The 23,748-nt window shown below is 42.5% G+C and overlaps 1 protein-coding gene across 5 annotated transcripts; it reads left to right on the forward strand.

The window, feature by feature from the left end:
• Positions 1-5,465: 5,465 nt before the first annotated feature.
• Positions 5,466-23,541, forward strand: LOC147629277 (soluble inorganic pyrophosphatase 1-like). Of its 5 annotated transcripts, none has more exons than XM_086812534.1 (9): positions 5,466-5,683; positions 7,551-7,791; positions 7,911-7,939; positions 10,683-10,748; positions 10,859-10,966; positions 11,205-11,270; positions 22,786-22,906; positions 23,019-23,100; positions 23,262-23,541. In XM_086812534.1, the coding sequence occupies exons 2-9, from the start codon at positions 7,617-7,619 to the stop codon at positions 23,302-23,304; spliced, it is 690 nt and encodes a 229-aa protein (XP_086668660.1). In that variant the 5' UTR covers positions 5,466-5,683; positions 7,551-7,616; the 3' UTR covers positions 23,305-23,541. The 5 variants fall into 5 exon arrangements, with proteins under 5 accessions (XP_086668660.1, XP_086668663.1, XP_086668659.1 ...); XM_086812537.1 differs by lacking the exon at positions 5,466-5,683 and adding an exon at positions 5,778-5,800; XM_086812533.1 differs by lacking the exon at positions 5,466-5,683 and adding an exon at positions 5,967-6,113.
• The last annotated feature ends 207 nt before the right edge of the window (positions 23,542-23,748 follow it).

Here is a 23,748-nt window from a genome sequence, read left to right on the forward strand (position 1 = left end):
ATATCTGACGACCTATAATTACTAATTAAGGTCGAATTGTATACATGAGTGTTGTAATGAATTGTTTTATAATTAATGATGTACCCTAGTATAAACAGCAATTCAAAACCTTTCCAAAAAGTTAAAGACTGATGACTTTTGATTAATGTTAGTGTGTACATAACCCTACTAGAAAGTTAAGGGCATGATTAATTCAGACCACTGTTAGTGTACAGAAAACGTAATTAGAAAGTTAAGACTAGGATGAATTGTGATTAATGTTATTGTGCACTAATCTTTGTGTGGCTGTGCTGTTGATGACCTGCTTCTTTCACTTTTCGCACATCACAAGATCTGGCCAAGATTAATCACTACCTTGGTCTTTGTTGTGATACTTGAGAAGCCCATGGGACCAAATCGCTTATGCATTGACGGCTATTGCCTTGCAATTGATCGCGCAACCTGCATGATGATTGGTGTGTATGTCGAAAGGCTTCTTGGTGTTGGTGACCAAGAGAGCATTGCCCCTCATACCTCTTATGCTCGAATTATCGACATGAATGCCTTGGAGAACAGATTTCTTTATGAAAGTTGACACAATATGTGTCCTACATTGGGAACATGCATGCTGTTCAAACAATATGTGTCCTCTACATGGGGAACATGCATGTTGTTGAGACAAAGAGAGTGGCTCTCACGAGAAGTGTAAGGGAGTTCACTAAAGGAAAACACTCTAAATGCAGTGAAGGAGTAGTTTAAAACTCTTTGGTCTATGAAGCTTGATGTTTTAAATATACCCATTTTTATTGCTGCTATGGATGTATGTAAAACTTATAACTTTTTTCATTCTTCGCTTGTGGATGTATGTAAAACTTATAACTTTTTTCATTCTTTGCTTGCGGATGTATGTAAAACTTATGTAAGTCGATGAAATTTTAAGCCCAGACTCACATGATATTTTACATATTCTTAGGTGAATCCCTTGATCCCTTGATCCCGCACTCTCATGATATTTTACATATTCCTATTTTACAAGATAAAGGGAGAGTGTAGAATGATTTGTTTTAAAAGATACATACATACTTACATATATATATATATATATATATATATATATATAGAGAGAGAGAGAGAGAGAGAGAGAGAGAGAGAGAGAGAGAGAGAGAGAGAGAGAGAGAGAAAAATAATTTGGGTTTTTTTAATAAAAAATGATTGAGAAAAAGTGGTTGCATTTTGGCTAGCCTTCAGATTTTTAAAATTTTTGGTTATTTTGTGTATACCAAGCAACTCAGCCTACCAGCTTTGAGCTCCACGTGGCCGTGCCTTCACCTCCTCGAGCTCATCAACTGCCTTCGCCTCCTCTAAATGCTTCATTGCTTAAGGTCTTTTATTTTGCTCAAGGTCTTTTATTTTGTTCAAGGTCTACCTAAAGATTCCAAACAAAATGTATTATATATATACAAAATGTATTATATAAACAAAATGTATACAAGATAAAGGGAGTGTGTAGAATGATTTGTTTTGTTTTAAATAAAAGATTTATTGATTTTGGATTTTTTAAATAAAAATTGATTTGTTTTGTTATATATATATATATATATAATCTTTATATATTGAGAGAGAAAGAGAGAGAGCTTTATAATCTTTTAGTATGTATGTGAAGATTGGAGAAAATTTCATAAGGGATTGTATATTATGTGTATATACACAAATATTATAAAAATAAATATTATTATTTGTATTCAATGTTTACTATTTTTATTCAATATTATTTTTATTGCACTATATATTGTGTCAATAAAAGTGACTTTATACTCAATGTGCCACTCCTTCTAATTCAATACTTGATGGAATTAGGTAGTTTGAGGTGTCCTCTTTAGACCATTTCCTTGAATGCTCCAAGGAAAAGAAGAAGAAATGAAAAAAATAAAATGTGCGTAGGAGTCAAGGGATAGTACATGTATAACAGATTGTTAGGAGTAGGACTCTTTTGAAAGAAATAACAAGGGAAATGGCAAGTGGAGTTTATTTATGGATATCATTGGTTGAAAGTTTGAGACTTACAAGAAAGTACCGTCGCTTCATCGCGCTAGAAATAGGACCTCTTATAATGTAGCTAGAAGATAAAATGAGGGTAATGCAATTACAATGTCTTCCTTTTCTGCCCCTGTATGTATGCATGTATTTGTATATACATATACATATATATGTATATGTATGGCAGATGGTGACTGAGTACTTACTGAATGGAGTTAATGAAGAACCCAGTATATTTGATGAGAGAGATGAGGTAGATTGTCTAAGAGTAGTCATAGATGGCAAGAGAGTAATGATAGAGGCTGAAAGTGTATTGGTAGGTGGTCAGAGAGTAGTGGTAGAGGATGAGAGTGTATTAGAATTTGTAAACGAGGGTCATGCAACTACAATGTCCTTATTTTCTGTCCGTGTGAAGAGAGAGAAGTATCATTTGCTACTACAATAAGAAGAGATAATCTTAGCTCTCGAATTTCCTTGGGTGAAGATCAAAGGATATTCAACAAGAGTGGTAGAAGTTTTCACCGTGAGATTGCTAGGAGTAGGACTCTTTTGAAAGAAATAACAAGGGAAATGGCAAGTGGAGTTTATTTCGGGATATCATTGGTTGAAAGTTTGAGACTTACAAGAAGGTATTATCGCTTCATCGTTAGAAATAGGACCTCTTATAATGCAGCTAGAAGAGTAAATGAGGGTAATGCAATTACAATGTCTTCCTTTTTTGCCCATGTATGTATGTATGTATTTGTATATACATATGTATTAGTAGGTGGTCAGAGAGTACTAGAGATGAGAGTGTATTAGAATTTGTAAATGAGGGTGATGCAACTACAATGTCCTTATTTTCTGTCTGTGAAGAGAGAAGTATCATTTGCTACTACAATAAGAAGAGATAATCTTAACTCTTGAATTGCCTTGGAAGGATATTCAACAAGAGTGGTATAAGTTTTCACCGTGAGATTGCCAGGAGTAGGACTCTTTTGAAAGAAATAACAAGGGAAATGGCAAGTGGAGTTTATTTAGGGATATCATTGGTTGAAAGTTTAAGACAAGTGGAATGTAACTATTCCTTTGGTTCACCGATTAGGAGTTGATGTTATGATCCTTTTGTAATGCTTTTATGAGAGTATTATCTTTTTGTAACTTTGGGCTCTAAGTACTCGAATGAGGCCACATTTAGATACTATTGAAAACCTTCCTAATACCACTTGTAAAAATTTTTTTTGGAAAAAAATTGTTTTACTAAATCCAAAAGACTATATTAAATTATAAAATACTATACAACATGCTAAGATGTTATCATTAATCAATTAATGCAAACACAAAAGGTTGTTGGTGCTATGAGCCTTAGGAGACTTCCCTTTTTGCATTCCTTAATAAATGCTACAAGTGAAAAAGGTTGAACGGGATTGGTTAGTTTCGCAAGTGAAAAAGGTTGAACGGGATTGGTTAATAAATGCTACAAGTGAAAAAGGTTGAACGGGATTGGTTAGTTTTGCAAGCAACCCCTACGTCACACCTCCCTTCAACCCTCATGTAGGTTACTTACCTTACTTATCTCCGTATTTAAGGGTTGTAACTTGTGAGGGACCACCGCTCTAAGGGGGTGCAATAAAAGAAATGTATGATATCAAGTGAGGAGACTTATCTTAAATTAGTTCATTTATCTATTTACATTTATAGTAAGTGTCCTATTTAATAGTTGCCAGTGTATATGAAAGAATGTGTATACATACACAAGAAATAATAATAATATATTCCCTAAAAGCTATCTATATAGATCTATTTTTTTAGTACCCTCCGCATGCAAGTGAGGGTTTTTCTTAAGAGTTCTGCCCTTGAGCTTGCCACTATGCAAGTCCCCTTTCTCATGGCTAAGTATTGCATTAAATGACCATTTACTTGTGCATAATATCATTAAGTGCAAGGTCAAGTTTTGAATGAGAAACTCAAATGTGTCCATTTTGGCACAATTGAGATTAGCAAGTTGCAAATACCCATTTGCAAAAGGGTATCTTGTCACCATGTAGTGCTTTTACTATAAAATCCCATTTCCAAAGGGTATCTTGTCACTATGTAGTGTTTTTATCGTCGTAAACTTTCACAAACAATAAATACTCACCAAATTTAAAATTTTCAAAAACATAAATCACATAATAAACCTCCACCCAATTCAAAAATAAAAATGGCAGTTTTTCTTTACCATAGATCATATGATGATTGACCAAAAGAAGATTTAAGTGAACTAACAATTGCCACTATATAGCGTTTTTATTGTAAACCCACATGCATTTAATATATCTACACTAAATCCAAAATATTAAAAAATAAAAATTACAAAATAAACTTCCACCCTTGCTTTGCTTGATGATCTATTTGTTAATGTAAATAATAGCTATACTAACATAAGCAGCAAATATTAATCAAAACATATCTTCACCAAGTCTATTTTAAAAAATAAATAATAAAAAATATATAAGATAATCTCCACTGTTAGATTCCATGATGATTGACCAAAAGAACCTTTGACTATACCACTTGTCTTGCATTCTTAAGGCTTATAATGTCTCGTATAAGGCAAGGCCAACAAGTTGCAAATACCCATTTGCAAAAGGGTGCCCTTCCACTATGAAGCGTTTTTATTGTAAACTTATACAAAAATTAATGAAAATACACCGAATCTAAAATTTTCAAAAATAAAAATTACATATAAATTTCCACCCTTGCTGTGCTTGATGATTCACTTCTTATTGTTCTGAACTATAGCTATACTTACACAAACAATCAATGTTAATCAAAACATACCTCACATCAAATCTAAACTAGTAAGTGCTATTAAAAACCAAGTCTTCAAATTGCAAAATATTCCGAAAACAATTTGATGGCTTCATCATTGAGCATAAAGGCTTTGAAGAGTCCCAAAATAAACACTCTCCTCGCATAGTCCCAAAATAAACACTCTCATCGCATAGTCCTCCTAAGACTAAAAAGCCTTCCTTGGCTTAGTCAATTGACTCCTTCCTTGGCTTAGTCAATTGACTAAGCCTTTCTTGGGTTAGTCAATTGTCTAGTGGGAAAAGGCTCCAAGTAGCTAAGTAGCTGGGGCATTTCTGTGCATTTGGTTATGTCAAATTTCAGTATATTTTGTGGGTCCTCTGTGGACTCTTGACTCTCCAAGTTGTCAACTTAATTTGTGAACACAATGTTCAAGTTCTCAACTTAATTTATGAACACAATTTTCGAAACTTGATTTTATGAAACATTTAGCTAAAATTTATCATGGAGGGGAAAAAATAAATAAATAAAAAAAGATAGTGCCAGCCTTAGGTAGTGGGATCGAATCTCCTGGGAGACATTTCAAGAAAAAGAAATAATGATCTCGAAAGCCCCCCCCCCCCCCCCCCCCCCCCCCCCCCCCCCCCTCTCTCTCTCTCTCTCTCGTTCTCGATAGGGTTTGCGCTGTGTGTGGTGGGTTTTGCATTTCATTTGCGAAGAGGGGTTCTTTTTCTGCTCTTCTTCGCCTCGGAACTGTAGAAAAAGAGGAGAAAAATCTGCTACAGTTCATCACACGCAAGAAGATCGCACTCCAAGAGTCCGAGCCTCGAGGCAAGGTAGAAAGAGGCAACATCAGCATATTCTGCAGGAGGTGCTGCGCTGCTCGGTCTGTCAGGTGCGTTTCAACTTTCACTTTTCTTTTTCTTTCCCTTCCTGTTCTGAGAGATCTGCCATAGCCATCGTCGTCGAGGGACCGTCTCTGAAAACGAGCGCTGGATCTTTGAAATTGAAGGTGAGACTGTTGATTTTCCAGCGAATTCTGTGTGGGGTTTCTGTTGGTGGTGGGCACGGGCACACAACGTGGCCTCGACTCTCGCTCACGTTTTGGAAAAATTCTCTACATTTTGTGCTCTCTCTCTCTCTCTCTCTCTCTCTCTCTCTCTTTTCTTTATCGATTTGTCTTTGTGTTCAACAGTACCTCAACTTCTACTATATAGTACTACCTACCAGGGCTCCATCTCAGCCCGCCCTCTTGCAGGAGGAAGCAGCACACCCTGTGAGTTGTGACTTCTTTTTCATCTTCTGTCTCGAGCTCATAATCCGAGGTATTCGTTTACTGCATCCTGCCTGGCTGCAAGCCAGCGCCCAGCTGGCTGCCGTCTCAGCTCTGAATGCTGATTTTTCCCCTCTTTGCTTGCAACAGATCAACATCCAATTCTTTTTTATTTCTTTGTATATTAGTGTGTGCGCGCGCTCGCCATGCCTGCCTGTCTTTTTGACTTGTTTGGCTCTAGATTTCATGGATTTTCAATGCATTTTTTCCATAGATTCTTAATTCTACCTTAACTAGATATGTATCTCGTCCCTCTGCAGTGAAATGCTTAGCTAGTTTTTTTCCCTGCACTACAACTAGACAAGGTCTGGTAGGAGTTGCGCAGAGCAAAGCTTTTCAATAATCGTGGAGTAAATAGCAATGTCGAGCTTTTGACTGTAGACTTAGCAGGGAAGCAATAGCACGCCGTTCATTGCAGACTTAGCACTGAAGGAATGGCAACCTTTTGCATAAATTCGACAGAATGTTTCGTTTCTTTACAGAGTCCTTTCTCACTTTCTTTTAAGGCTACTGTTTGCCCCTAATGTGACTACATTAGCCCTTTAATTAAGTACAGCACCTTAATCTGTCGTAATTCTTTGGCGCTTCTTTCTTTGCACAACCACCTTCGCCATGACCTTTTTTTTTTCCTTGAGGCTTGAGAACCCTTCTTCTTTCTATCACAAGAGACCTCTCTCTCATTAATCTTTTGTATTACAAGGCACCTGCCTGCTTTCTGCTAAGATCTACTCTCAAGGCTGCCGTTTTTGCTGGCTACTTAAACCCAGGTTTGGCTACTTTCCAACAGTTTTTTTAACTTCCAAAGCACTGGTTGAGTGCTCTGAATCTCTCAGTTTGGAATTCTTATGGTAGGGTGAGAGCCGTGGATTGCTATCTGCTTGCGTCTTGGAACCATGCTTTACCTCTAGTTTTGCTAATTCAAAGCTCGCCTAGGAGGTTTAGAGTCCATCATTAATTAATTTCTAATCTACCACAGATAAGACTGGTCCGGACTGCTTTTATATCTTCAGGGTAAGTGAACCGTGTTCCTATTTTGATCGACCTGTCTGTCATTAGGACCGGTTTAGGTTCCCTATGCCACTGAAGCTTTGTCAGCTGGATGCTATTTTCGATTTTGTTTCTACTCATTGTGTCAGTTTAGTGTATCAAAATCAGATGAAAGATTACAATTTGGACTCCCGAGGGGATGCGCAAATCCTTACTTTAACCTATTTTTTCGTGCTTATAATCTTCATGTCTCCAATCTCATATTGTTTATGCTCCTGAGAGAAAGGAGATAAAGTTGTTTGCGTTTTCGGTCTGGAAGGTCTTGCAAGTTGCAACGCTTTCTCTGCCAAAAGATCTGTTTTTAATCAGAATGCCTCTTTGTCAGAAGCCTTTCATCGTTTTCTGAAACTGAAAGTCCATTTTCTTGTTTTTTTTTTTCTAGAAACAAATCGGGCACTGTGAGCAGAGCTTGTGTTGAAGGAGAGGGCGTTTGCTACCATTTGCGAACATGAACACAGAGAACGGCATGAGCCTGGTTACAGAAGAGAGCAAGCCCTCCGGGTCTGCTACTGGGGCACCGAATAAATCTTCACGCATCCCTCACCCTCCCCTCAATGAGCGGATCCTTTCCTCCATGACTCGCCGCTCTGTGGCTGCACACCCATGGCACGATCTGGAGATCGGTGAAGCTTGTCTATACTCAACTTTACATACAGATTGCTCTCTTTGCTTTCCATGGTCTCCTCTCTACCATCTTGCCTCCTCTTCTTACTGCTTTTCTGCCTTGTTTTGGCCCTCGCAGGACCTGGAGCTCCCACTGTCTTCAACTGTGTAAGTTTTGAATCTGATATCCTACCTTTTCTTCCTCTCTGTCTGACCACCTCTCCATTGTTAAGCTTTTTTGATTTTCAGCCTAGGAATACTGCTTTGCAAAATCTAATTACTATAGCGTACGCATCATTTGCTTCTGTTACAAAAGAAAAGAGCTGGAAAGGCTTTTTATGAATCCCCGTGGTGTATCAGAAAGCTTTTCAAAGTTGAGTGTTTCAAGAGGAAATAAAATATCTGCATTTTAGGATATTGTTAAGGTATTCGGTTTAGAACAAAAAATTAACAAAAAGTTAAGTGGTTTGAGTTCTCCAAGACAGTACACAAAGGGTACAAGGACCCTCATTAGCAACCTTTGCAGATTGTTTTTTACTTTTGGTGCTTACATTGCCATAGGCACGGCCTTCGTTTTCAAAGCAAAGAAGTGAAGCGAAGGATTGTGCTGTTCTGGCTATGAGTTTGTGCCTCAGGAGCTTTTTTAATGGAAAGATTAGATTATACAAATTGAGCGATGAAGAGATGATGTATCCTATTTTTAGTTGTAAACCTTTACGACAATTCACTCGTGGTGTAAGAATTGCATCCTTATGCATGCATATAGTAAGAAGGATTATTTTTGTACTTCTACATGGAAATCTGGTCCTGAAAGACCAGAATTACTCGTGGCTAAAGTTTTCCACAAGGCGATGGCCCTTGACACTCTCTAAGTTTTTCCACAAGACAGTTTTGAATAGATAGCCGCTGAAAATGCATATAGACCCGGGATTTATTTCCCACAGGTTTTTTTTTTGGGGGCCAAGTACAAGGCTCAACTGGGTCGTGGGACCGCATGTGTAAGCTCGTATTGGGCACCATATCATGGTTTAGCACCACTTAAAACACTTAAGGTCTTTATGACAGCTCAAGACATAGACGAAACTGAAAAGAAAATGCTTACTAACACCACATTGGGGCCGGAATCCTAGGCCGATCCCCCCCCTCAATGCCAAGTATATTATTGGTACAATGTTCCATGGGCTTTTAAGCCAGATTTGCCATAATGAATTATGAAAACATAAACATCAGACCAGAGTTTGTCGGAGATGGTTTCCGTAGTCGTAGCCACCCTCTAGCAGACCTCATCGGTCGTCAGTTCCTAGAGCGATGCAAGCCTTTTCCTGGTGTTCTGGATCCACACACTGGTTTGTTGGAGATGGTGTCCGTAGTCATAGCCACCCTCCAGCAGACCTTGTCGGTTCCTAGAGCACTGCAAGCCTTTCTGTGGTGTTCTGGATCCACACACTGGTCCGTGTGCCCATACTAGCACAACCTACACCCCTCCCAACGAGATCTCGGCCGAAAGCCCAATTCTTGGCACTAGAGAACATTCCCAGGCCCAATCTTCAGCAGTAGCTAGTCGTTAGACTATTCCGGCGGCACACTAGTCTCCCTGGCTGTCACGAACGCTGCCCAAGGACTCAATCCGGCACTTTGGCCGCTCGGAACAATTTCAAAACAGAATTCAACACTGTAGATGAAGTCGACCAGCAGCAATACACCTATCAGAGTGTTCACACAAGCTGTCTGGACAGCCCCTACTGGCTGGTTGCTGATGTGGAAGCCTGCACAGAACCATATTTAGGGTTTGCAGAAAACTGATGTTTGAGGCATGGAATGGGGCGCCCTCAGCCTGTAGACCCCAAATATATGCTCGGTTTCACCAGCAGATGAAAATTCAGCCCTCCACGCGCAATTAACGATGATCAGCTGAGTAGCAGTGAAAGATGATGATTTACAGCAGCAAGATGAGATTCCTTCAACCTCCTGATCACAGATATGTGCTCAGTTTTGCAAAAGGATGCCTGTAGCACTGTAGCACCTGGTAGGAGCAAAACAATGAAGAGAGAGCCTCCACAAGGATGGGCACCTGAATGATACGTGGAAGAGAGGAGGCGTGCATGAGCTTGCCAGTCCCCACACAACCTTGTGCCACATGGGTGGGCTTGGGCGACTTACCTGGTGCCCATCCCACACCCTATGGTCATTTGGGTGCCCGGTGGGTTTGGGCCCTGGGCACTTTAATAAAGTGTCTGCCCAATTTTAAATGAGTGTGAACTTGCAAAGGTTATAACATTACATAGAAAATTTAATGAAATAAACAAAGGTTTCAGGCATTCTTACCACTTGCTCACAAGCCACAAAACACGTCAGAGTACAAGGCACCTCATGGTTCACGAGTAGGTGTCCTAGGCCCGTGAACTAGACATTCATAAAAAGCAAACATACGAATACAGATCACATGAAAACAATATCATGCATGCAAACATGTGTGCATGTGCACTTGACTTATGGACAAATCTCCCGGTCATGGAACATGTACAGCACTGGCATTTCGGGGCACGAATCTGGCACATCGGAAAGTGCAGAACTAGGACTGGGACCCAAAACACTCGGATCCACACATTGGCCACATTTGGGCACGAGAAACTGGCCACATTTGGGCATGAGAAACTGGGGAAAACCATATAAATGGCCAAATGATGACATAGAGGCTTGGACCACGTTCTTCTATTAGTGCTCGTGTGTAGGTATCATGACCGACCTTCCTTTACATCAGTGGCTGTAGAATGTGACACATGCTGAGAATGAGAATTCTCTTAATCATATGGTATATTGTTGTTATTGCAGACAATGCTGGGAGCGAGATTCTTGTCTGGCTGTACAATTTAGGTTATATGCTAATTTTGATTTTCACTGTCGTTTTCAGGTAGTTGAAATTAGTAAGGGAAGCAAAGTGAAGTATGAATTGGATAAGAAGACAGGTCTGATCAAGGTCAGGGCTTTACCTTCAGTGATGGTGAAGCAGCATCATGGTTGAATTGTTTTTGGGGTATGCTTCATAGTAGTTTTCATGTTCATCAGCTTGAGAGTTTTTTATTGCAGGTTGACAGGGTCCTATACTCGTCAGTTGTCTATCCTCACAACTATGGCTTCATTCCACGAACTCTCTGCGAAGACAACGATCCCATGGATGTATTGGTCCTCATGCAGGTAAATGGTCATTCAAATGTCCAGGCTTGGCAAGTTACCAGTTAGGAGCCATTCTAAGTTTGACAGGTTACTAGAGTTGATATGTCAGGAAGAATGTGCTGCCATTTTCTCCTCCATGTTAAAAAATTTGGCCTGTTTTTATGGCTCTTTTTAGTTTGTGATTTTACAAAAACTGAAAGCGCTCTAGGGTTATGTTTGTGTTTCCTCGGTCTTCCAATGTGGGATATCTTGCCAACAGGAGCCTGTTCTTCCAGGATGCTTTCTTCGAGCTAGAGCAATTGGGCTTATGCCCATGATTGATCAGGTATTTTACATTTCATGAGTTTGTTTCAAGACTATTGGAGAGTTTGGTGTGTAGGTGAGAAGGCAAGAAGAAGTTATCTAATTTTAACAATTGATGATGCTTGTCATCATTGGCTGGTTACATAAGGAAAGTTTAAGTGTGTAATGGAACTTTCTTAGTTTTGCATTAGTGGTGAAGTCAAGGATGTCGAGACTCAAAATGTAACAAGGAATGTTTAATATCTATATAGGAAACTGCACCTTTGTGCACACAAATTTTCGCATAAGGTGGTGCACACTTCAGACTTTGATTTCTGCCCGCTTTCACGAAGTCCAAGTTCATTGCAAGGTGTGTGAGTGGCAGAGAGCAACCGGTGGCACGCGCAGAAATACGAGAGCAGGAACCCCCCCTCCCCTCCCCCCCTCTTTTCTTGTGCCGTCCTTACCTGGTTGCTACCTCCCGACCTGCTGCTGGCCATTGTACCCTTGCCTTCTGCCTCACCTCTGCGTGCTGCCAGCCACCGTACCCCCGTTTCCCGACTTTCGTTGCCTTGGTGCTCTGACTCCATGGCAGCCACTCCATCATCCCCCACTGAGTTCACCCACCCCTTGCCATTTTTCCAAAGTGGGCCTCTTGCTCTTTGCTTCTATAGTTGCCTCCCTCGTGGCCTCTTCCCTAGTTTGCAAGATTGTAGAAAGTCGCCCTGTGTGCGAATAGATTCGGAACTTGCTCTATCATCCGGCCACAAAGCGGATTTTGGTGAGTAGAGATGTTGTCTTTATTGAGAACTCAGTTTGGCCCATGCTTTTATGTAAAAAAATAGCAAAATGTATGCTCACAGAACATCTTTGATATACTCCTACCTTTGTACAATGCTGTGACAACCAGGATTTGGAGCACAGAGTGCAGATGTGGCAGTATTGGACTAGGAGAAGGACTTGAAAGGATGCTGTCGGTTGCATGAAGGGTCTGTTGGCTGAACCAAAGGTTTGTCGGCTGTACGAGAGGAAAGGCGGCTGCAGGCGCATCAGCACTTTTGAATTGTAGACCAGTCGGCAGCACTCTATTTGTCCAAGAGCCTATAAATAGGCATGTTTGCTCCTAGTTAAGATCATTCACTCCACTAGGGAGTGGGTCCAGTGTTAGGACTATTTTGGATGATCCACCTTTTTATGGAAGGCAGCCTATGGTTGTAGAACCTAGGTACCTTTTTGTATCGTATGAATATACTGAATTTCCAGCTATCTCTCTCTCTCTCTCTCTACTCTCCCTTCTGTCTGCGTTTTTGCATCATTATGTTCTAAGTGGTGTTTAGGGCTGAAAGAAGACTCTCATATCTTCCGCGTGCTACATTGGTATCAGAGCATTAGGCTTAGCAAGGCTAAACGTTGTTTTGGTCCTATATGAAGGTGTACAAGTCCAAGGTACAGGAAAGTGCACGGATACGAAGCCCAAGGCAAGGAACACAAGATCGGGAAGAGCTCCCAGGAGGTTGGTTGGTGGTGTTCCACAAAGCCCAAAGGGGATGGCAGTCCTGTGAGCCAGGAAAGGCTTTCGAGCATGGTCCAAAGGGAGGATGATCCTCCAAGGGGTGGAGTGAGAGTGCCAGACTAAGGAGTTTACGATCGTAGACTGAGTAATTTTTCTCTGCGTGTAGTAACTTACGAGACATGTAAGCTACTGGATGACCATTCTGTTGTGACACACCGCCAATTGCGATGTTACTCGCATCGGTGATCACCTGAAATGGCTTGTCCCACGAGGCAAGTCCTAAACAAGGCGCTTTTGATAAAGCCACCTTGAGGTTCTTGTTGAATGCCTCCAATGGTCGTGGAGTCATTCGAATCCATTGCCTTTGTGTCTTCACACCCTTTAGCAGATCGGTGAGATCTATCGAGAGGTCAGAAAACTTCCCAATTGACAATCTTGGCCACTTTGGCCGGATCAAGTCGAATGCCTTTAGCACTAATTATGTGTCCCAAGTAGTGCACTTGGAACAGATAAAATTTTGACTTCTTTTCATTGACGTAGAGCTCGTTGCTTTCCAGCAACTTAAGGACTTTCTCCACATCAATGTCATGCTGCCTAACCGTAGCTGAAAAAACTAGTATGTCGTCCAAAAATATGAACACACACTTTCCAATCAAATCCCGGAAAACACGCACCATCATGCGGTTGAAAGTAAAATGGCATGGCCACAAATTCATAGTGGGCCCGTTCCGCACAGAAGGCTGTCTTGGGGATGTCCCCCTCCACAAATCTCACCTTGTGGTACCCACTCTTTAAATCGATTTTCGAGAACACCGTCGCTCCATTCAGTCTCTTGAGAATATAATCTATTCGAGGCATCGGGAATCTACTCTTAATAGTCAGCTTATTGAGTGCACGATAATCGACACACAAATGGGAAGACCCATCTTTCTTCTTGACAAATAAGATCGGTGCTGCAAATGGCGATACGCTCGGACGGATGAAGCCAGATTGCAACAATTCTTGGAGTTGCGGTCCAACTCCGATTCCATTGTCTCGGAAAGGCGATACGGAAACTTGGTCGGGGGTTTCGAGCTTGGGAGGAGGTCAATCTTGTGGTCCTCCGGTCTGGACGGGGGAGCTGGGGAGGGAGACTGTCCCAAAGAAAAATCTTATGGAACTTTTCATGGAGAGCCGAGTACTTCTCGGAAGCATTGGCCACTGTCTGGGTTGTCTGGATGTATATTATTGCACAATGTGCGCCTTTCCTGACTGCTCGCTTAGCCTGCAAGTGGCTTATGAGTGGAAAGTTTGGAATTCCTAGCTCACACTTAATGGTCACTGGGGCATTTGACACATTCTGATTGATCTGGAACATGTGCTTGTCGCACTTGACATCAGGAAGAAACTTGTGAAACCACAAAATACCCAAAAAATTATCTGCTCCTACAAGAGGGGCAACCATAAAGTCACGCACAAACTCTATGCCCTGAATCACTAACTTAGCACCTAGAGCTTCATACTTGACGCTCGTTGTCATCCCTGCGCTAAAACCCTCAACCTGTTTGTCCACCGAAGTCAGCTTGAAATGGGCACGCCTAGCAGCTTGTTCCGTGACCACATCCTCTGTGCTGCCGCTGTCAAACAAGACGACGACTCTCTGGCCACCTATGTAGCCAAAGGACTTGAGCAATTTGTTGCACTCATACTCTTGGTCATGGGCACCCTTCTGCTTATCTTCGAGCTCCCGGCTAATAATTGCTCCAGCTGAAGCATTGGGATTTGAAGAACTAGGGGCAGCCACACAGGGGTCTGTGTGGGAGCTGGGCTCACCACGGAAGCTGTGGAGGCTGCGGCGGCGGTCTTTGGAGTCTTCTTAGGACACTCCCAAGAAGTATGTTCTTTTTCATGACAAAAGAAACATCTACTCTCCTTCTTGTACTGAGAAAGCTCCTCAGCACTCAACTTGCCACCTGTCTTGCCTGCCTCCGCTTTTTGGCCTGGAGTAAGCTTAGATGCATTGTTCGAATTCTTGGAGCCAGAGGCTCCCGTGCTCTGTCTTGGGAAAGACCTCGTTTGGTTTTGGCCTTTTCCCCCCGAGGCAATAGCCTTGGGAGTAGCCGATTGGGAATTCTTGGGCTTGGCACCATTATTCTTCATTTCTGCACTCTGCGCAAGCAAGAGTGCGTCTTCGAAGGTGGCTGGCCTAAACATACGCACCTCCCACTGGATTTGCGTGTCAAGGCCATACAAAAACTGTCCTTTCTTGTCCGAATCAGATAAGCCTAATTGCAAATATAAAGAAAACTGAAGGATTGGTTGCGCGTTCTGACGTGCTCCCCTGAACTCGTCTTCGAGTCGCTTAAGGTAGTGGGGCGGTAGAAACCACTGCTTAAGGTCGCGGACGAACTCGTCCCACACATAAGCTGCCATACCTAATTTGGTGTGGGCATGAGCCCATTGAGTCCACCAAGGAACGGCCTCACCTTCCAAGTACCAACTGGCTAAGATCACTCTGTCAGTATCTGTCTTTCTAACTGCGGCAAAGTAAGCTTCAAACTAATGCAAGCATGAACAAAGAGTTGTGGGATCGAGTTTACCATTATACTTACTGAAGTTCATTTTCTCGGGAAAATGATTCGAGGGCGTTGCTGGTGCAATCTGGCGTCCAACGCTGCAAGGTAACGCTCGTGTTCCACGTGTCGCATGGCTTCGTCTTCACGTTGTCGGATCTCCAATGCACACATCTGTAACTCAAGCAAAGAGCTCGGCTGCAGTCGTGACCCGGCGAGAGGGTCCCAGTGTCGAGGATCTGGAATTTGGAATACGGAAGGAGAGGGAGGCGGAGATGAAAAACGCAACGCTGGAGAACGAGTACGCTCTTCTAGAGCCAAAATCTGCGCCTTCTGCTCTTCCAACTTGGTTGTTTGGCCTGCGATTGCTCACATCATTTGCTGGAACATTTCTGTAAAGGTAGTCGGCCAGCTCAAGTCCAGGCGGCTGTCTCAATTATTGCCCCTGACTGAAATAAACAGCATTAAATGCTGAATAAAATCAATACAGTGCTGCGCATCTTTTCCTTGATGGCTGGCCACTAGGCGCCTAATTTCTAACAGGTCTGGGCATTGTATATTTGCTGTTTGGAGACTGGGCAGCCTGTATGGGCTGCCCCATACTTGCCCTACAGCCATAAAAAGGCTGGACAACCTGTATGCTACCCCTGGCCTGCCCCTAGGGCTGTCCTACAGCCGCTCCATGGCCTATTCATGGCTGGTTGGTACAGCCAAGACCTTCCTGGCCCTCATGGGGGTTGTTTTACACTGTCCCCATGCCCACACAAGTACTTGGGGTAGCCCTATGGGCTGGCCCCTTTCCTATATGCAAACCCTAACTATCTACACAATGATCTGGCATCCAGTACCATACCAGATACACAGAATCACTGACATCATTCCAGAGGGATACTCACAGCGCGGGCTGGCACTGTTTCATGTGCAGGACGATGCACACTTGACCTTGGACTCATGTGTAGGACAATGCGCACGTGACCTCGGACGACTGGGATGGAACCTTGGCTGACTCGTCTCGGGCTGGGCTCACATGGAACTAGTTTACCATCCCAGGTCCTGAACCTTCTGTACAAATATGTCTACGTGGCATCCAAGTGTGGGATGCACGTGACATGGATAGCCATATGTGAAGCAAATGAACGCTCAAAAGGTGTAGCAAATCAGCCTATACTAGTTGAAAATCTGCTTAAATTTCAGCTCATGGATCAACTTATTGACGAGGCAATTATGGAAGATGCAATGGATGAGGAAAGGGCAGCCATACAAGAGTCCAAGGGTATGCCAAAATCATAGTCACATGGGACGCGAAACAAGGACGGGGACGGAAAAGATTGAGAATGGCCATTCCTTGTGACTATAGAGTGACATGGGATGGGAATGGGAACGGGAAGATGCTGCCATTCCCAACATTCCCGAGTCTAAAAATGCCCATTCCTTTTGACTATGGCCAAAATGGCTGGTGCAGATATTGTGGAACAATAATTTAACTACTCCTTTACCTAGCAGGACAAGTGCAGGTTCTCATCATGCATCTTATTCGTTCATGCTCTTGTTGCCAGTATATGTAATGAAGAGGAACGTGTTCTCTTTGAGGAAGCATAGGAAAATGATCATTGGATGTAAGCCATGCAAGATGAGTACGACTCAATTCTCAAAAATGACACTTAGTTCTACACCCACAATTGGGCATTGATGAAGTTAGTGGGGATATCATAGTATCTTGTCCATACTATGCATGATGGAGTTATGGTTTATTGTCTTCTGGATGATTGCCATGAGGTTATAAATTGCACTTTCTTATAAGGTGAATTTGGGCATGTTTTGGGATTCATCTAGGTGTATCTTTATGTTATATTAGTGGACATGGAAATTTCACATTGTGAAATTTTTGCCAAGTTGTGGCTAGTTGATATTGTGTTAGTTCTTTTTATCTTTAGTGGTGCATATGTCCTATCAACGACCTTTTTGTTCTAATAATTCTTTCTATTTGTTATGATTCTTGTACTAGGCTTCATTATGGCCGAGTCTACCTTGTATCTCTAGAGCTTTGATAGAAACTTAATACACAAACCTTTGTATGAATGTATGCTCTTATGTGTGTGTGTGTGTGCGTACGCACGTGTGGGGTGTGTGTGTGTGAGTGGATATATTTATACCAAGTTCTATACCCACTATTGGGCACTGATGACGCTAGTGGGGATGTCGTAGTATCTAGTCCATACTATGCATGATGGAGTTTATGGTTTATTGTCTTGTGGATGACTAACATGAGGTTATAAACCGCACTTTCTTATAAGGTGAATTTGGGACATGTTTTTGGATTTATCTAGGTATATGTATTGTCTTATGGTAAAAAGGCCGTTGCTACAATGGGTTTATAAGCTAAAGCGTAAAGCTGATGGTAGTGTTGATCGCTACAAGGCAAGGCTTGTTGCAAAGGGTTATGCTCAAGAGAAGGGCATAGATTATGATGAGACCTTTGCACCCACTTATCGTACGACTATGATCGGTAGGTGTATTATTGCATTAGCAGTGCTCATGAGAAGGGCATAGATTATGATGAGACCTTTGCATTCACTTCTCGTATGACTACGATCAGCAGGTGTATTATTGCATTAGTAGTGCATCATGGTTGGAATATACATCAACTGGATATCAAGACGGCCTTCTTAAAAGGTGACTTTGCATGAGGAGGTTTATGTATCTCAGCCTCATGGTTTTATTGAGAAGGGGCAGGAATTTAAAGTATGTATGTTAAGAAAAGCTTTATATGGCCTTGAGTAGGCTCCCAAAGCATGGTATGATAAAATAAACACACACTTGGTTGAAAATGGTTTTTACAATAGTCCAAACTAAGAGTACCCTCTATGTAAAGAGGAGTAAAGATTATTTTTTGGTCATTGTTTTATACGTTGATGACATGCCACTCATAGGTCCTAGTGAGAAGAAGGTTTCAGCCTTCAAGAGTGAATTACATAAGTATTCCTATATTGGGGGCCTCTAGCAAACCACACGAGCCTCCACAAAGTCGGCTAGTTTTCCATGGTTCTTTTGATGAAAAAGTTCTCCTCGAGTGGTCTGTGGTAGCCCACTGCACTCTATGGCGGGCTATGGCATAAATGAAATTGTTATACTCGATAATCTATGTTTTGCGAAGAAGGTAGACTTCTAAATTTCTAAGCTACTCCTCCTCATCCAAACTTTCTTTGCCCTCGCTTTTCTCATGGTCTAAAAGTAGAATGTGCCATGGTATAGTGGGCTTTGGCCATGGATCTTCCTCGAGAACAATAGTTGAAAATGCCTTGGGTATCCTGAATGATCGTTGATTTGGGTAATGACGAGGCTTACGTTACTTGCTTTTGTGGGCTTGTGGGAGATGGTAGATCTGGAAAATCAAATTGGTAGTTCTTGTGTAGACTTGCCAAACTGGTGGCCTTTGCCTCCTCTTGCCTAGTGTTTTTTATCTTGCTAGCCCTAGGAGTCTTTCTCTACCTCTGGATCCGGTCTCTAATCTCCTGACCCTTGGCCATCCTCGTCTTTGTCCTGTGCTTTACCATCTTGCTTTCCATCTTGCTCCTTGTTATCCTTATCCTCGTCTTCTTCCACGTCTTCAGAGTTTACTAAATCTTTCGGGCAACCTCTTAGAGAGAGAAAGAGTGTCCCGGCTCATTATTAGCCTATGTACACACATCACTAAAATATAAATGCTATAAATTTCCCTATAGCAATGATGTGAATATGTATAGGAATCATGTGGCTGAGTAATCCCCAAACGGCAATAATCCCAAAGCGAAAAGCTTCAAATTTCTCAAGAGAGAGCCTTCATGAACATATCTACCACATTGTCGTGTGTAGACTCTAGAGACATAAGCCATGCTATTCTCTACTATAATGAGCCACTCCTTGACATAATGATAATGCACGTCAATGTGCTTTGTGCGAGCATGAAACACTAGGTTCCTCGCAAACTGCTACTGCACATTGTCTGTCAATGAAGATAGAGGTGAGAGACTATTGTCTAACACCAAGATCTGCGAAAAGGTGTCTGAGCCATACACACTCCATAGTCAATGTAAAAGCTTCCGTGTACTGAGCTTCACAGCTCGAAATAGCCACTGTTGGCTTCTTGCTAAGCCATGATATACATGAATCACCAAGGTGAAAGTAAAAGCCACCAGTGGACCCTCGCATATTATAACATCCAGCCCAACCAAAATCACAAAAAGCATGCAACTGAACATCACCCCTCTAAGCATAGAATAAGCTAGGGAACTAAGTGCCCTTCAAGTATTTAATTACTCGCTTGGCAGTCTGCTAATGGTTATTTCTAGGAGTGTGCATAAACCTACTCAATTGGGAGACCCCAAATTAAATTTCTAGCCTCGTATTACATAGATAGATAAGGCACTCAATACCGTGTTGATAAAGTGATGCATCAAATGGTACAGAGACTAAGCCTGGCACCTGCCTCTACTGGTATAGCCACAGGCTTATAGTCTTCAAGACCAAACCATATAAGCAGCCTCTATATGTACTTTGACTACAATATCATAATACCATCATCACGCTGTATAAATTGTATGTCCAAATAATAATGCAACCAATTCAAGTCTGTTATCTCAAATGACACACCGCAAGGCACCAACCCAGCAAAGAACAGATCCGCAATACATGCCCATCAAGTGGATCTATTCATGGTGGAAGTACATCGAGCGACAAGCAACAAATTTCTTTTTGATCCCAACATTGAGATGCTTGGGAAGGATGTTGACCCTGTAGACGCCATCGCCAGCCCTAATAGGAGTGCCACTAGCAAGAGCATTATGGATGCGCCTCCCCCCCCCCCCCCCGCCCCCCCCCCGCCCCCGCCCCCGCCCCCCCCCCCCCCCCCGAGGTAATGGTGCCTACTAGTAACGGTTATGAGCATTTATCTTCGGATCAAGAGGTGGTTGGCGCTCTCAATCCTCGATTTTCCTTGTGTTTCAATGCAAGTGGTCCCCCCTCTGTTACGTCCCAAGGCTAACCAAGGTTAAGACCTTCAGGTTAGGTTAACCATAGCCTAGGAGTCTGGCATCTTAAGTGGGGGTTCTTTTGGAGGGCTTTATTTGATAACATGGGCACTAAGCTTGAGTTTTCATCAGCTTATCACTCCCAAACGGATGGCCAAAGTGAAGCTGCGAATTCAGCCGTGTTGGATTTATTGAAGTGTTATGTGGCAGATCAAAAAAGTGCATGGGAGAAGTGTTTTCCACTTGTAGAGTTTGCCTACAACAACACAGTTCATGCCTCCATGGGAAAGGCCCCGTTTGAGATTATTTATGGTAGAGTGGTCTTGCCACCCATCCTTCGTACAAAGGATGAGATTTTTGCAGTTGATGAGTATGTGCGCGTGACTTGGATTTAGCCTTTGCTGAGGTGTGGACAGCCATTGCAAGGTCACAAGACAAGCATAAGAGGACTGCTGACAAGCATAGAAGGGACACGCAAGTCAAAGAAGGTGATTGGGTATTGCTGAAATTTGAGAAAGCTAGGCTTCGAAAGAGGCCAGGACGAGAGGGATCATATCCAAAGCTTTCTACTCAATATTATGGACCCTTCAAAGTGATTTGACAAGATCAATGAAGTGTCCTACAGGCTTGCTTTACCCAGTCATTGGAAGATTCATAATGCTTTTCATGTGAGTCTTTTGCAGAAGTATGTTGGGCCAGATCCAGAAGAGTCCGTCACAGAAGATCCGCTGGAGATTGATGAGCTTGAGGAGATCCTTCAGCCAGAGCAGATTGTATTTCACAAGGAGAGAAAGTTACCACATGGAAATCTTTCCAGGAGATATCTTGTGAAATTTAAAAATTATTTACCACTTGATGCAAAGTGGGTAGACGAGGATTATTTTGCTGACTATCCTCAGCTTTTGTAGGCATATCTTGAGGCTTTTCAGTTGAGGACAATTGTTTAGAAGCTTGGGGGGATGTCACCATTTGGTCCATCTCCATTTCTAGAGCCACTCCTATGGGACTGTCACTCCATAGAGCGGCCAGATTTGTGCCATGTTCACATGGGGCCAGGCTGGTGTCCCATGTGAAAGGGCAAGTCTTTTGGTGTCACATGGATGAGAGCCAGATTCGTGCCACCTTTGTGTGACTAGTACTGCGTCACATGGACGGGAACCAGTTTTGTGCCACCCGTGTGTGACCTGCTTCGTGGTGTGGACGGGAGCTTGTTCGTGCCACCCGTGTATGGCCAGGATGGCGTCTTACCTATGGGATTGTCACTCCATAGGAAGACCATGACATATATTCATATTTTTGTCGCGCCACTTTTGTGCCCAACAGGAACTTTTTGTACAAGTTTCATGAAAGGGAGATTTCGTCCATTACATGTGCACATGCATTTATGACTGCATGCATAAATTTGTTTTCGCATGATTTGTTTGCGTGTGTTTGCCTGTTTTGCCGTGCCAGTACACTGGATGGGGACACCCCGAGTGTACCGTGGAGTGCTGCTTGCTGACACATTGGTGGGGCGTGTGAACAGGTGGTACAGTTCTTGGAGTCTATGGCTATGGGGGAGCGGGCCTCTAACTCACGTCTAGTGGGATTTAGGCGAGTGGGAGTGGGAGTGGGAGTGGCAGGACCCCTTCAGCCCGGAGAGCCCAACCACACCCTTCTTTCGTTATTTGGTGAGATTGGGTTGTAGGATCCAGATTCATGAGATTGATGCCACCTCGACAGCGGCAGACCACTGGGCATGCCAAGGCATCTCTTCCCGCCTCTCGGAGATTTTTGGAAGCGGATGTGGGACAGTTTTCGGCCTAGGAAGGTCACACTCTTCCTGTGGCAGGTAGCCTCCACAGCCTCGCTGTCGACACTTGGTTGGCCATCGGAGGAGGGCCCACATAGTGCGTGCAATGCGGTCACCCCGTGGAGTCGCAGCAGCACTGCCTTTGGGATTGCCCCAAAGCGCAACAGGTTTGGCAGAGGATCCCTCGCCTATATATGTCGGTGTGGTGTGCGATGCGTACTATCACTTGGGGGGCAGTAGTCTGAGTGACTGAGGTGGGCCCCACTCTTTTCTACGATAAGGCAGATAGTGGGCAGGCCCTCCAGCTCTCTCACTGCAGGATTGATACAGTTTCGTTCCCTGACAGTTTGGTGTCAATGAAGTGTCTTCTAGAGCAAAGGTGTCTTCTAGAGAGGTCATTGAAGGTGGTGTGCTATGTGCTGTAGTCATGTCTACACTGCACAACCCTTGTACAGCTTATGTTATGGATGCAGACAGGATGTAATGCATTTGTGGAATGTACAGTTTTTTCCTTTTTTTTTGAGATGTTTTGGATGTAGATGGGATATAATGCCTCGTGTGGAATTTGGGACTTCTGGGGAATGTCGAGTGTACTTTCAGCCATTCTGTAGTAAATGTAATCAGATTTTGCATGTCTTGCAAACAAATGATTTGTAACGAGCTCAATTTATTTAGTTTGTTCAACACTTTTCCAGGGTGAGAAAGATGACAAGATTATAGCAGTGTGTGAGGATGACCCTGAATTTCGACACTGCAAAGACATTAAGGATCTGCCCCCACACCGATTGGCTGAAATCAGACGCTTCTTTGAGGACTGTATCCTGAAGACAAGTGTCTATAAAAATAAGTTTGCGGATTCTGGAAATGTTTTGGCTGTGTATGTGGCTTGTGCATGGTATGTTTTTTTCTAAATTTTTTGCTACTCCAGACAAAAAAAATGAGAACAAGGAAGTAGCAGTGAATGACTTCCTTCCATCTGGCAAAGCGTGTGAAGCAATCCAACATTCTATGTAAGAAACCTTCTTTGTTTATAGATAGCTATGCATATGTGTTTTGATGGTCATATTTATCATACTTGTTTTCAGCTGGCACCTGAAGAGCATGTGTGCAGCTTGATCTTTCTGATGTTCGTGCAGCCACCTTCTTATGCACTTTTCATGTCGTGCTGCAGGGACCTGTATGCCTCGTACATCGTGGAAAGTCTAAGAAGATGAAAGAAAAAAAGAGGGGAGATGAAAACCAATGGTTTCTTGATTTTGCCTAAATCTTGCCACAAGTAAATGTACTTTTTTTGTGCGGGTGGCTATATACTGCAGTTACATGGTTTTGTAAGTCTTAAGTAAGAAGCCTGAGAACACTGATGGAGAGAAAGGATTGCGATTTTTGATGAACTTTGAATGTTGTAATGAGAAATCACGACAACAAAGTGAAACAAATAATGATTATTTAGTACATCATCAGTTGGGCATAATGTTAGTTACGTGATCCACTCTTTAAGTTTCCATGTGGGTTGAACGAGAGAGATTTTCCAGAAGTGAAAATGCTTGTATATTTGTATATGGATGAAGTTGAAGTTGAAGTTGCATGGAAAAATTAAGTCGATTTTTAGGCTAATGAAAAACGTATTCACCTTGAGAGAGATTATGTGAATAGGTTTG

This window comes from Cibotium barometz, chromosome 18 (genome assembly GCF_041138505.1).
Source record: "Cibotium barometz isolate CiBa-2024 chromosome 18, ASM4113850v1, whole genome shotgun sequence".
NCBI lineage: Eukaryota > Viridiplantae > Streptophyta > Polypodiopsida > Cyatheales > Cibotiaceae > Cibotium > Cibotium barometz.